General features: G+C 58.8%; 1 protein-coding gene across 4 annotated transcripts in view; it reads left to right on the top strand.

Annotated features, from left to right (window-relative positions):
* The first annotated feature begins 7,532 nt into the window (after nt 1-7,532).
* Nucleotides 7,533-12,186, top strand: part of ARHGAP44 (Rho GTPase activating protein 44) — a 29,323-nt gene continuing 24,669 nt past the window's right edge. For 2 of the 4 annotated variants that reach the window (XM_085078031.1, XM_085078030.1), the window contains exon 1: nt 7,534-7,716. In XM_085078031.1, the coding sequence (XP_084934157.1) occupies nt 7,664-7,716 (53 nt within the window). In that variant the 5' untranslated portion in view covers nt 7,534-7,663. Of the gene's footprint in view, nt 7,717-9,037; nt 9,252-12,186 lie in introns of those variants that run through there. The other 2 variants (XM_085078032.1, XM_085078033.1) reach the window with 2 other exon arrangements.

Below are 12,186 nucleotides of genomic sequence, written 5' to 3'. Positions count from 1 at the left end.
AAGAAGGGACGCTCATGGAATGGTTTTGGTGACAATTGTACTTAGAAAAGCTGCACCCATGGCAGTGCAGAAGCGAGGGAAAAGGATCCATTCAAATACAGAAGTCAATAAACCTCTGGGTTATCAGACCTGGGAAGATCTGCACATGTAAATCCTAATGGGAGTTCCTGTCTCTCAGTCAGGCCAAAAACCCTTGGCAAGGATCCAGACATGTCCCATGCCACAGGGAGGAGGATGGGAGGAGAGCCAGGCACGGCATGGCTGGGAAGAGGCTCTGATGGAGAGTTTTTAGCCCCAGAAACACCGAGTTGTCAAGGCTGGAGGCACCTCTGGAATCATCTCCAACCTCCTACTCCAGTGGGACCAGCAGGAGGAGGTTGCTCCAGGCCAGGCTTTTAATATCTTCAGGGATGAAGGCTCCACATCATCTCCGAGCAACCTCTTCCCACGTTGGATCGCCTTCCCAGCAAAACAGTGTTTTGGGATGTTGAAGGAGAATTCCCCACATTTCAGTCCATGCCCATTGCTCTTGTCACTTGGCCCTTGGGGAGGGCCTGGCCCTCTCTATCAGTCTCCATCTAACATTTCTTCATGTGGATAAGATGCCCTTGAGCCACCTCCTCCCCAGGCTGAACATTCCCAGCCTCTCCTCCTGGCAGTGATGCTCCAGGCCCTTTCTCTTTGCTGAGCTCACTCCAGCCTGGCCACATCTGCCTGGGACAGTGGAGCAATGAGGGACAGGACACCCTGAGGTGTCAGGCGTGATGCAGCTCAGGTGCTCTTCTGTGCTGTGACAGGGCATTTCGGGCCCTTGGTCACCTTGGTGCCCACCAGGACCCCCTGGGCCATCCCAGCTGCATGTCCCCATGCCAGGTGCCATGTCCTGGTGCCAGGGCTGTTCCTCCCCAGGGCAGCACTTGGTGCTTTCCCTGCTGAACTTCCCCAGGGCTCTCTCAGCTTTGTCTCCAGCCTGCCCAGGTCTCTCAGGATGGCAGCACCTCTCCAGGGTGGCAGCCACTCCTCATGGCTTGGTGGCATCTGAGGCCACCCTGCCCAGGGCTCAGGGCATCACTGAAGGTGTCAAACAAAATTTTTTGAGAGTTCTGGCCAGAGGCTTTCACTCACAACCCCTGTGGCAGCATCAGTGAACAGCTGTTCCAACAGGTGAGGTTCCAGCCCAGCTTTGGGGAGCCCACCTGACCTCCCTGCCCTCCTCCTCTCTCCCTTCCCATCCAACCCAATTTTCCAGCTGATTTCCAGATCTCACTTTGGGCATGGAGCAAAGCCATGACCACGTGTTCCGTGATCCCCTGCTTTGCTTCAGCTCAGCTCAGCTCGGCTGTGACACTGACACTAGAGCAATTAATGTGATCCTAATGCCACTTTCCCATCAGCATCCCAAAGCCTCTGAGGTGCTCTGCTCACCCAGAACCTCATCCCTGTGGAATGGAGGATGTGTGAACACCACTGCTGCACATTCCAGGCTATGCCTCTCTCCTTTCTGCCAGCCCAGACTGGGGCAGTCACAGCAGCTGCTCACCAGGAGCCCAGTCCAGTAAATGACTAAGCTGGGAGTATTTTTGGTTGCTCACAGTAATGCAGCAGCACTGGCTGAGCAGAGCCTGGCTGTGATTATAGGGCCACTGTCATTTGTCATCACTGTCACCCTGCTCGCTGCGAGGGAGCTCCATGGCAGCATGGTGGCAAAGACCCTGTCACACCCCTGGGGTGGTTTCTGGGGTTTGCTGTGGGATGCCTCCAGAAAATCCAGTTGTGTGCACTATGAACCAACCCCTGGGGTGAGGCAGAGGCACAGTAGGATCTGTCCCTGCAAAAAAGTGTGGTTTGCTTGGTCCCAGGGCTTTCTCCATGTGGGACATAGGCAATGCAGTGGCGAACATGACCTCCTTGGTGGCCAACACAACATCCTCAGTGCCCAGTGAGGAGCCAGAAGCCAACAGGAGGTCAACAGTGGCCACCTCAGCATCAACAGAGACCAGTGTGACATCAACAGTGCTGTGGTGGTGAGGTGCTGGAGCCGTGCTGGGTGCTGGTTGGAGATGCATCCCATTAGAGTGTTGTGCTCCCAGCTCTGGTGCCAGCCCTGGCAGTGTGGGCACCAAGCAGGGCCCTGGGCTTTGGTACCTGCACCCTCTGAGGGCTCAGTACAGCAGCACTGGGCCCTTCCTTCAGCCACCTCCATGTCACAGCTAAACCAAGCAGACAGCCTGGCCAGGGGTTCCAAGCCTTGCTCATCCCAGGAGGAGCACGAGGCTTTCTCCAGTGCCAGCACGTTTCTCCTGGTTCATGATACACCTCAGGGGTCTCTGGGAGCCCTATGGGACACCAAGGGTAGTCCTGCTGTGGGTGTGAGAGGCAGCCAGGTGGTTGTGTCCACTCTTCCCAAGCAGGAAGATGTAATTCAAGAGGAAGGTGAAGCAATCCTCATTTTCCCCTCAGTAAATGTCATCAAACACCTGCTTCTGGTGTAATCTGGTTTTAAGTGTAATGGAGCAGCAGCAGGTGATCTGTTACAGGGGTGGCAAAGCAGAGCAGAGAACAATCCTGAACTGGGATCAGCCCTGGGAAGGGTAATGGTTAAGCAGGGACTGACAGTCTCCATTTGGATTGCTTCCATGGCTGGAAAAACGAGAAACAGACATTGTGCCCGTTAATCAGAGTCTGCAGAGGAGGCAGAGGAAGGCAGGCTCCGTTTGCAGTGCCTGCGGCATCCATCCCACTCCAGAGCTATGCACATCAAAGGCAGGATGCCCCGCGGTCGCTGGGCCTCGGTGTGAGGACTGCCCAGATCCCAGGGATCCGTGGATACTTGGGAATTCACCGACAGAGAGGGTCCTGCTCCGCTCTGCTGCCAGCCTGTGCACCAGACATGCTAGGGAACCACGACGACAGAAATCCATCACCACCACAGGGAATGATCTCCGTGTTTGGGGTGACAAACTGTGATGAAAGGATTGCAGTTTCCAAAAGCATTTTAATTTCCAATCTCTCCCTGCTTCCCCTGCTTCCCATCCCAGGGGTGTCAGATGTGAGGAGTGAGGGGCAGCTGTGGGGGGTGTTTATGGCCACACCAGGCACTGCCCATAGAGCCTCCAGTAATTAAGTGCATAATTACCCAGCGTTCCTTCATTCATCCCTCCTGTAATTCCCTGGAGAGCAAGGCTGGCTGCAGCAGGGAGCTCGGTTTGTGTTGCTTGTGCTGGGTCTGGATTATGGACAAAGGGTGCAATTCCATGCTCTGAATCGCTCCAGGAAAGGAGCCTGCAGCTCTCCCGGAGCCCTCACTCCTCACAGCACGTGGTCCCACTTCCCCATAAACATGGCTCTATTCCTAAACAATGTTTGGAGAGGGCAGATCGTGCCCTGTGCTCGTGGAGAATGAGCCGAGCCTTGCCATGGTCCCTTTTCCCTGGTGCTGAGATGGGATCCCAGCAGCATGTCAGGGAACTGTTGTGAAAATCATCTAAAGGATGTGAAATGTATGGGACTTCTCAGAACAGCTGCACTGCCCTGAAACCTTCCCGCCCTGCTGTTCACCGTCCTGCAATAATTATGGAGAGGAGAAAAAATCGCCCCTTTTCCTCTGCTGCCTTGCAAACACTCCATGTCCTTCCCCAGGACACGGCGGTCTTTGCTCCGTGTGTGAATTTACCACATCCATAAACCTCATTAAAATGTGTTGATTCCAATGAGAGGATAAACTAGCGCTCGGCCCAGCTCACACCCTCCCCAGCACACACCCTCCTCAGCAGCTCCGGGAGAGAGGCACCCCGAGAGCCGGGCTGGTGACCTGGCGCTGGCACCGTGTCCCTGCCGATGGGACACGTTCCCTGGGGATCGGGAACTCCTCCGCTGGGGCTTCCCAGCTGGAAGTGCAAACACCTTCTGCATTTCTGTAGTCGGTCCCAGGTCTGGGCCTTGGGCTTGGAGCCCGCCGAGGGCAGAGAGGGGCTCGGTGTGCCTTGTGAGTCCCTACAACCAATCCTTAAGGCTTTGCGTTGGGGACAAGAGGCTCTGGCCACCTCTGCCCCTCCTCCACAGCGGCCAGGTTCCCTCTCCCGGACGATTTATCCCCCGGGCTCTGTGCAGCAGAGAGGGATCCCTGCGGAGCGGGAGCGGGGGCGAGATCCGCCGCGGGAGCCGCGGACACAGCCCCGAACAGCAGCGTCAGCCCTTGGCCGGCCAAAAGGGGCAGCTCCGGTGCCATATGTCACACGGTGGGACGGGCACCGCGCGCCAGGTGACAGATGGCAGGTGGAGCAGGGCTACTCTTCCCGGCGGCACAGCCACGTGCCAGGCACCGCGGCCAATTCCAATCGGGAGTGGGGAGGAGAGGGATGCTGCAGGCCCTGGGCAGCGAGCCCTGCTGCCTGGAAATTCGCTCCTGCTCGGTGCCCAGAGGATTATTTACATGTCACAGGGACTGAAATACGGAGTACAGAGCCTGATGCATCCTGGGGCTTCGGAATGGGGGGTGGGATGGGATGGGATGGGATGGGATGGGATGGGATGGGATGGGATGGGACGGGATGGGATGGAATCCTATAGAGAGTGAAGGCTCGTGCTCCAGCACACCTCAGCCCAGGTGAGGGTTCAGAGCAGGTGTTTGGTGCTGGTCTTTTGTCCCCACCAAGCCAGGGATAAGGGGTGGCACCAGTTTCCCAGCTGCCTCCCCTGCTTCCCTCCTCCCTTTTCCCATTTTCCTGTGGCAGGGATTGCACAGACATTGCTTCCATCCCACCCTTCATTATCTCTGCCTCCTGGAACAGCAAACATGGGAAATGTGATTAAAGCCCTCTCGCAGGGAATTTATTAGTCTGTGGGAAGGCCGTAAGCTCCCTTCTCCCGGGAAAGCATCCCTGGTGCTCCCGGGTTGTCAGCAGCACAGCAGGGCTCTGGTTCCTGCCGCCTTCGCCCCACGGTGCCCACCAAAACCCAGGAAAGGCAGGGTGGGATGCGACATCTGCTGGTGGCGTGTCTGGGCGGGGTCAGGAGGGAGGGGTGTGGGTCAGGAGGAGCCTGCGCTGCACCTGCGGGTGGGGCCAGTGGGGCCAGCGCCGAGCTCCCAGCAGCGCTGGGGACTGTCGGATGATTTGCCGCTGAAATGGGCTGCTCTGACGTTAATTTGCTTTGACCCATCTGGGCCGACGCTATCAGATCTTGGACGTTCAGCGCCCCCAAGACGCTGGGGATGGACAGCCCTGTCACCGTGTAAAGGAGGGAGGATCAGAGCCAGAGGCGTCGGGTGCTCAGACTGACCTTATTGGCACCACTGCACTGCTGAAGGCAGAGAGAATCCACCCTGACTGTGTGTTCGGATGCTGCCTCTGGGCCGGGAGAAGCTGGGCGTTGTTGCTGTGTCCTACAGGGATTTTCCCAGTGTTGTGTCCATGAGTGTCACACTTCCTGCTCCCGTGGAAGGAGCATCTTGCTGACACCATCTCAGAGCTCTTGTGGTGGTAACCACAGCTCCGAGCTGTGCAGGTCCCTGTCCCTCTTCAAAGGAACCAGGATTCCCTGCCTCCACCCCCAGACACCACATAAAATATCTGCTTTTTCCATTCTGCAGTAATGGTGCAATTTAGAATGGAAAAATAGGGAGAGGCAGTGCTGAGCCTGCACCAACTAAAGCCAGGGGAGATGCCAGAAGCTTCCTGGCTGTAAAACATTTCCAAATCCTAAGGGAAGCTGTGGGGTGTGGTGCAGCAACAGCATCACAGGTAGGAAAGAGCTCCGTGGGCACAGTCCCAGGGGAAGACCCCACACTGGGCATCATCAGAGGTTTTGGGTTCCTGCAGCAGGAGCCCAGATCCCTCACCCCCATCCCACTGGATTGAGGTGCTCAGGTGCAGTTGAGCAGAGCTGGAGCAGCTGCTGGGATTGTCCCTGGTGTGTCCCAACCCAGCCAGGAAACTCATCCACCTCAGAGAGCCTGTGGTGCCCCAATCCCAGCCCCCTCAGGCAATGGCTGAATTCAGTGGCAGATGCTCTGGTGCCTCCTTGCTGCTGAACCCAGGGATCCCCAGCTCAGACACTCCCAGCCAAGGCCCCCCCAGCAGCCCAATGAGAGCCCCAAAACAGGGATGTTCCCCCATCAGTCCTTGCCCTCCCATACTGGGGAGCATCATCCTGGAGCTGGCAGGGCAAGGCTGTTTCAGGGCTTGTTTGGACTGACTGGAATAGCAGCAGCAACATCCCATCAGCTTTTTTAGTGGGGATGATGGATAACCCATGGGAACTGCTGACTACTGGAAAATCCCCTTAGTCAGTCCTAAATGAGGCTTAAAAAACCCTGGGAACATCTTTCTACCCCATTTTTCAGATGGGGAGACTGAGGCCGAGGGCTGTGGGGCTGCAAGGGAGGAGAAGCTTTGCAGGATCCAAGAGTGAATGCAGCTCTCCTGACCCTGCTCTAGCAGGGTGAAACACGGACATGTGGAAAAGGGCTGGGAGCCACGGGATGTCAGATCAGAGCTCCCAGCCCAGTGCGGGGACTGCCCTGGTGCTCTCCTGCCCATGGCAGAGAGCGGCCACTCACACAGCCCTGCTGCTGTGGGACCGTGTCTCCGATCGTCCCCGAGGGTCGGGCCCAGATCCAGGACAGGGAAACTAGGTTGGGAAAGATGCAGCTGCTCTCAGGAAGCATCCTGCCTTCCCTAAGCAGGTTTCACATCTTCAGGAGGGTCAGGAGTATGTGTTTTTCCACACCAAGTAGCTCCAGAGCAATTAATCGAGTGTCCTTCAAACCCGAGCAGTGCCAGGGTGGGCTCAGCGCCCTGGGCAGTGGGGGAGCATCAGCCCAGGTCCTCCCTTTGCTCTGCATATCTTGGGGGCACAGAGCAGCCAGGCAGAGGGGTTCTCTGCCTGAGACAGGCTCCTGCTGTCCTGCCCGGCTCTGCAGCAGGGTCCTGGTCCGGCTCAGTCGGCTCTGCCCGGGGCAGAACTGCTCCAGGGGCTCTTTAAACCTGCCCCAGTCCCGAGTGTCCCAGGGGCTGGATGGGGGGTGCTGGGGTGGGACCGGAGGCTGGCAGGGGTGCGGGAGCGGGGCTGGAGCCGTGGAATTCTGGGGAGGTGCGAAAGGATGCCAGGAGGTCCTGGGGGATGCTGGGGCCATGCCAAGGGGCGCCGAGGTGATGTCGGGGGGATGCCAGGGATGCTGGAGCGAGGCTGAGGCCATGTCACGGGACCTGAGGGGATGCCAGGTGACGCCGGGGCGTGCCAGAGGGATGCCGGGGGGATGCCAGGTGATGCCGAGGCCACGCCAAGGGACGCTGAGGGGTGCCGGTGCGACGCCGGGGCCACACCCAGGGATGCCGAGGGGAAGTCAGGGAATGCCGGGGGAGATGCCAGGCTCCAGGCTCACTCCAAGACACCCCCGGCCCGGAGAGCCCGCTGGGGCGGGCGGCCCCGGACTACATTTCCCATGGCCGCCGCGGCCGGGGGCGGTGCGGGGCGGTGCGGGGGGCGCGGAGCGCAGGCGGAGGCGCGGAGCGGCGCAGGGGCGGCGGGGCCCGCTCGGCCCGGCTCGGCTCGGCTCGGCCCGGCCCGGCTCGGAGCCGGGCGGGGATGCGGGAGGGGCGGCCCGCGGCCCCCGGCCCCGCTGCCCGCCCGCACCGCCCGCACCGCCCGCACCGCCGCCACCATGAAGAAGCAATTCAACCGCATGCGCCAGCTCGCCAACCAGACCGTGGGCAGGTAGGAATGGGATGGGATGGGATGGGATGGGATGGGATGGGATGGGATGGGATGGGATGGGATGGGATGGGATGGGATGAGGACGGCCCCTGCCCAGCCCAGCCCTGCCCACAGCCCCTGTCCCGTACCCTGCCTGCTCCCGCCTGCCCCGCCGCACCCGCACCTGCCCTTTCCCAGCGCCCTGTCCGCTCCCTGCCTGCCCCAGCGCCCCAATCCCATGTGTCCTGCCTGCCCCACTGCCCTGGTTCTGCACCCCACCCGTGTCCTCCCTGCCTCACTGACCCTGATCCTGGCTCCTGCCTGCCTGCCCCACTGCCCTGACTCCCCTCCCGCACTCTGGCAGCGTCACTGCCCGCATCCCACACTCCGACTACATCCTGCCTGCTCCCTGCCCACTCCCTTCCTGCCCCTCCACCCCCGCTCCTTTCCTGCTCCAGTGCCCTGGTGCTGCACCTGTGCCACTGCCACCTCCTGCCCGCCCCACTGCCACTCCACAGTGCTCACTCCCTGCCTGCCCCACTGCTCCTGCTCCGTGCCTGCTTCCTTGCCTGCTCCCTGCCTGCCCCACTGCCCCTGATCCCGCACCCTGCCTGGTGCCTGCCCTCTTCCTGCCCACGCTCTGCCCACCCTACAGCCCCTGCCGCCCTGCCTGTTCCCTGCCTGCCCCACAGCCTTCCTGCTCCCTGTGTGCTCCTTGCCCTGCTCCCACATCCTGCCTGCTCCATGCCTGCACCGACAACCTCTGTCCTCCCCGTGCCCCACTCCCTGCCCTTCTCCCTGCTCCCTGCCTGCCCCTCTCCCTGCCCCTCTTCTGCCCCACTCCCTGCACCCTGCCTACCCCTCTGCCCCGTGCCCACCCCTTACTTCCTCCCTTCCCATTTCCTGCCTGCACCCTGCCTGTCTGTTAACCCCTGCCTGTCCCTCCACACCTGCCCTGCCCCACTCCCTCCCCCCTTTGCCCCCTGCTCCCTGCCTTCCCCTGTTCTCCCCCTGCCTGTCCCCTTGCCCTGCCTGTCCCCTCTGTCCTAGGGCTGCGGGGACACTCCCCGGGCCCCCCAGCCCCCATGTTGTGGGGTGCCCCACTGCCCTGCCCCCTCCAGCACCCCTGGGTGGCCCTGGCTGGCTATGGGGCCAGGGGCATGCCGGGGCTCCGGAGCCGGAGCCGTGCCCATGGGAATGCCCACAGGAGTGCTGTGTGCGCCGGTGCACAACCAGGCCTGGGTTTGATGGTGGCTGTTGTGTAATTCCTGGAGATTTTGCAGCGGGGGGGCGCGGGAAGAGGATTTATTTATTTTCCCTTCCCATCGCGGCACTGGGGCACTGGCACAGCCGGAGCAGTGGCTCCGCATCCCCTCAGCGTTCCCGGGGCTTCTGCTGGCACCCGTCGTGTCCCTCCTGTGTCCCCCATGGCACTGGGGGCACATCCCGCTGGCTCCGGCTCCCTGGCTAGGCTGGAGGTGCTGTCCCACTGCCCGGAGCAGGCACGGACTGGGATGGCAGTGGCTCCGGCACGGGGCTGCAGGAATGCTGGGCAGGTATGGGAATGTGGCAGGGAACGTGGCTTGGGAGCCCCAAGAATCAGGTGTGGGAGTGTGCTGTGGGACTCCAGTACAGCAGTGGTGTGGGAACACAGTGCAGGTGCACAGTGTGGGAATGTGGTCTGGGACTGTGAAGTGTGTGTGGTGTTAGAGTGTGGTGTGGGAGCACAGCACAGGGAACTTAGCACAGGGAATGTGCGGGAGCATGGTGCAGGAGCGTGCTGTGGGGTCATGGCACAGGGAATATGGTGCTGGTAACGTGGTCTGGGAGTGTGGCACAGGGAATGTGGTGCCAGGAGCATGGTGTGAGATCATGGTACAGGGAACCTGGCACGTGGATCACGCTGTGGCAATGTGGTGCGGGAGCACTGGTTGCCCAGCATTGCCTCATGTGGGGGAGCAGCAGGGGGAGGCTGTTTCAGGGACAGAGGGTGGGATTGTGCCATGGTATCTGCACCAGGCCAGGTTCCCTCTCCAGCCCCTCCGGGGGGTTGGACACATTCCCACCTCTGGGAATGGGGGCTGCACGGCAGAGTGTCCCCAGGCACCCCAGCACGGCGTGGGAGACGTGAGCTGGGCACTGCTCACATCCGTGCCGCCAAAATGGTGCCTCTGACAGGGTCAGGAGCATCCTCCTTCCCACATCCTGCCAGAGCATCCTGCTGTGCCCTCCCTGCAGCCCGAGAATGGGGCCGGGGGCTGGGATAAAGCCCTAATCCTCTTAGGGGATGTGCTGGGCAGCTGGGAGGCTCTGGAGGTACCAGCACGGCTGCCCCTGTGCCAGCGCCAGCATGTGGAATGTGGCCTCTCTTTCCCGGGATGGGGCACCTGGAGCCTCCTCAGGGCTTGGCTGGAGCTTGGGGAGCATCCTTGTCCTCATCCTGGCTCTGCTGGTGCCCATCTCAAACATGGGCTGATGTTTATCCGTCTTCCTACTCTGGATCCTGAGCAGTCCTCTCCAGACAGCTGGGAATTGGGAAAAATAGATAGGATTAAGGAATAATAGATGAAAACAGGGACTCATATATGGAAATAAGGCATAATAGTGGAAAATAGGAAAAAAGAAAAGGAAATTAGAAATAACACATGGAAATGTGGAATAATACATAGAAATGAGGGATGATTAATGGAGCTGAGGAATAATTAATAAGGAATAATAGTTGAACCCTGGTGTTCTGTTTCCCTGGAAGAGGCTCACTGGGGGACAAACACCACAATCTCTGGGGCTCTGAGCTCTGGGGCTCCTCCTTGTCACCAAACCCCAGTGCATCACTGTCCCCCTGCAGTGCCAGCGCCCCTGAGTCTGGGAATGGGGATCACCAGGATGGATACTGATTCAGACTGAGGGCTGTTCTCACACGGGGGTTGTCTCTTGGGGGCATTGCTGCATTCCAGGACAGTGGGGACAGCAGGGACAGTGGGTACATCTGCCCAGCCACCCTACGGGGTATGCAGAGAGGTGCCCCAGCTCCTGGTGGCTTCCTGGTGGCTTTTCCTGCTTTAGGTGGTGCAGTTTCCAAAACAAAAGGGAAGGAAAGAAAGGGGACTGAAGAGAAATCCCTTTCCATGGGCCAGCAGGAGCCTGAGGGGATGCATGGAAGCAGCCCTTTGTCCCTGTGAGGTGGTGACACAGAGGGACCAAGGGACAGGGCTGAGGTTAGGAGAGGAGGCTCAGGGCTTGGCTCAGGATTGAGGACGGGGACAAGGTCTGAGTCAGGGCTGTAGTTAGGGTTAGGGTACGGCTTAGGGTCAGGGTCAAGGTTAAGGCCAGGATCAGGTTCAGGATAAGGATCTGAAGTGGGGAATTTTTGGTCAGGGTAGGATCAAGGTCAGGGTTGGGGTCAGGATTAGGTGAGGAAGCAACTGTTTGCTTTCCAAATCCAGTCTGGAGCTCCCTGGCTCAGGTGCCACCATGTCCCTTCCTGGCTCCACTTGGATGCTGGGAGCCAGCATGGAGCTCCTGTTCCCACTGGGGAGAGAAGCAGCTCCCACATGAACTGAGGTGTCCAGTCTGGGAGTGGGAGGGACAGGTCAGAGCAGACCATGCTCTGCTGGGCTCTTTTCTTTTTTCTTTTCTTTTCTTTTCTTTTCTTTTCTTTTCTTTTCTTTTCTTTTCTTTTCTTTTCTTTTTTTCTCTTTTCTTTTCTCTTTTCTTTTCTTTTCTTTTCTTTCTTTTTTTTTTCCTTTCCTTTCCTTTCCTTTCCTTTCCTTTCCTTTCCTTTCCTTTCCTTTCCTTTCCTTTCCTTTCCTTTCCTTTCCTTTCCTTTTCATTTATTTACTTAATTTACTTTGGGTTTGGGGTTTTTTTTTTGTCATTTCACTTGACCAAAAATGAACTGAGGATGCTCAGCCCAGCCCAGTGCCACACTTGTTATCCAAACTCGGGATGAATTCCTTTGCCAGTCTGTGAGGGGCCAGGGGAAGAGAAATCAATGAGTGGCTGTGGAACGTTCTGAGGAGGTTTTCTGCAAAGTGCTTTTATTTTTATTTGTGTTTCTCTATCCCAATGGGGGGTCACACCCTGGCTCCAGGGTGGGGGACAATGCCACCACAGTGGCACCGTGCTCACTCCAGCAGCCCTAACAGCCCTGTGAATTTTCCAGAATTGGCTCAACAGGGATTTTTTCCCATGGGGATTAAAACAGGCACTTGCAGCCACGTGCAGAGTGGGACGACTGGGTTCCCAAATGGCACAGAGGGAATGGAGGACACCGGGAATGGTGGTGGAAGCTTGGAGGGGTTGGATTTTTCCTCCTCGACCTTTCTGAGTATCCCACGAGGTCTCCTCCCTCCCGGAGGCAGTGGTGGCATTTTGGGCTGGATGTCACCTCGGTGGCTCTCAGGGAGATGCTTTTTCAAGCACCAGGACTGCTGCACGTCCAGACAAAGCCTTTAAACACTGAGGGTTTATTCCTGGTGCAGCAGGAATATC

The sequence above is a fragment of the Lichenostomus cassidix genome, chromosome 18 (assembly GCF_008360975.1).
Source record: "Lichenostomus cassidix isolate B80296 chromosome 18, HeHo_3.0, whole genome shotgun sequence".
NCBI lineage: Eukaryota > Metazoa > Chordata > Aves > Passeriformes > Meliphagidae > Lichenostomus > Lichenostomus cassidix.
This window is presented reverse-complemented; position numbering and strand designations above follow the sequence as displayed.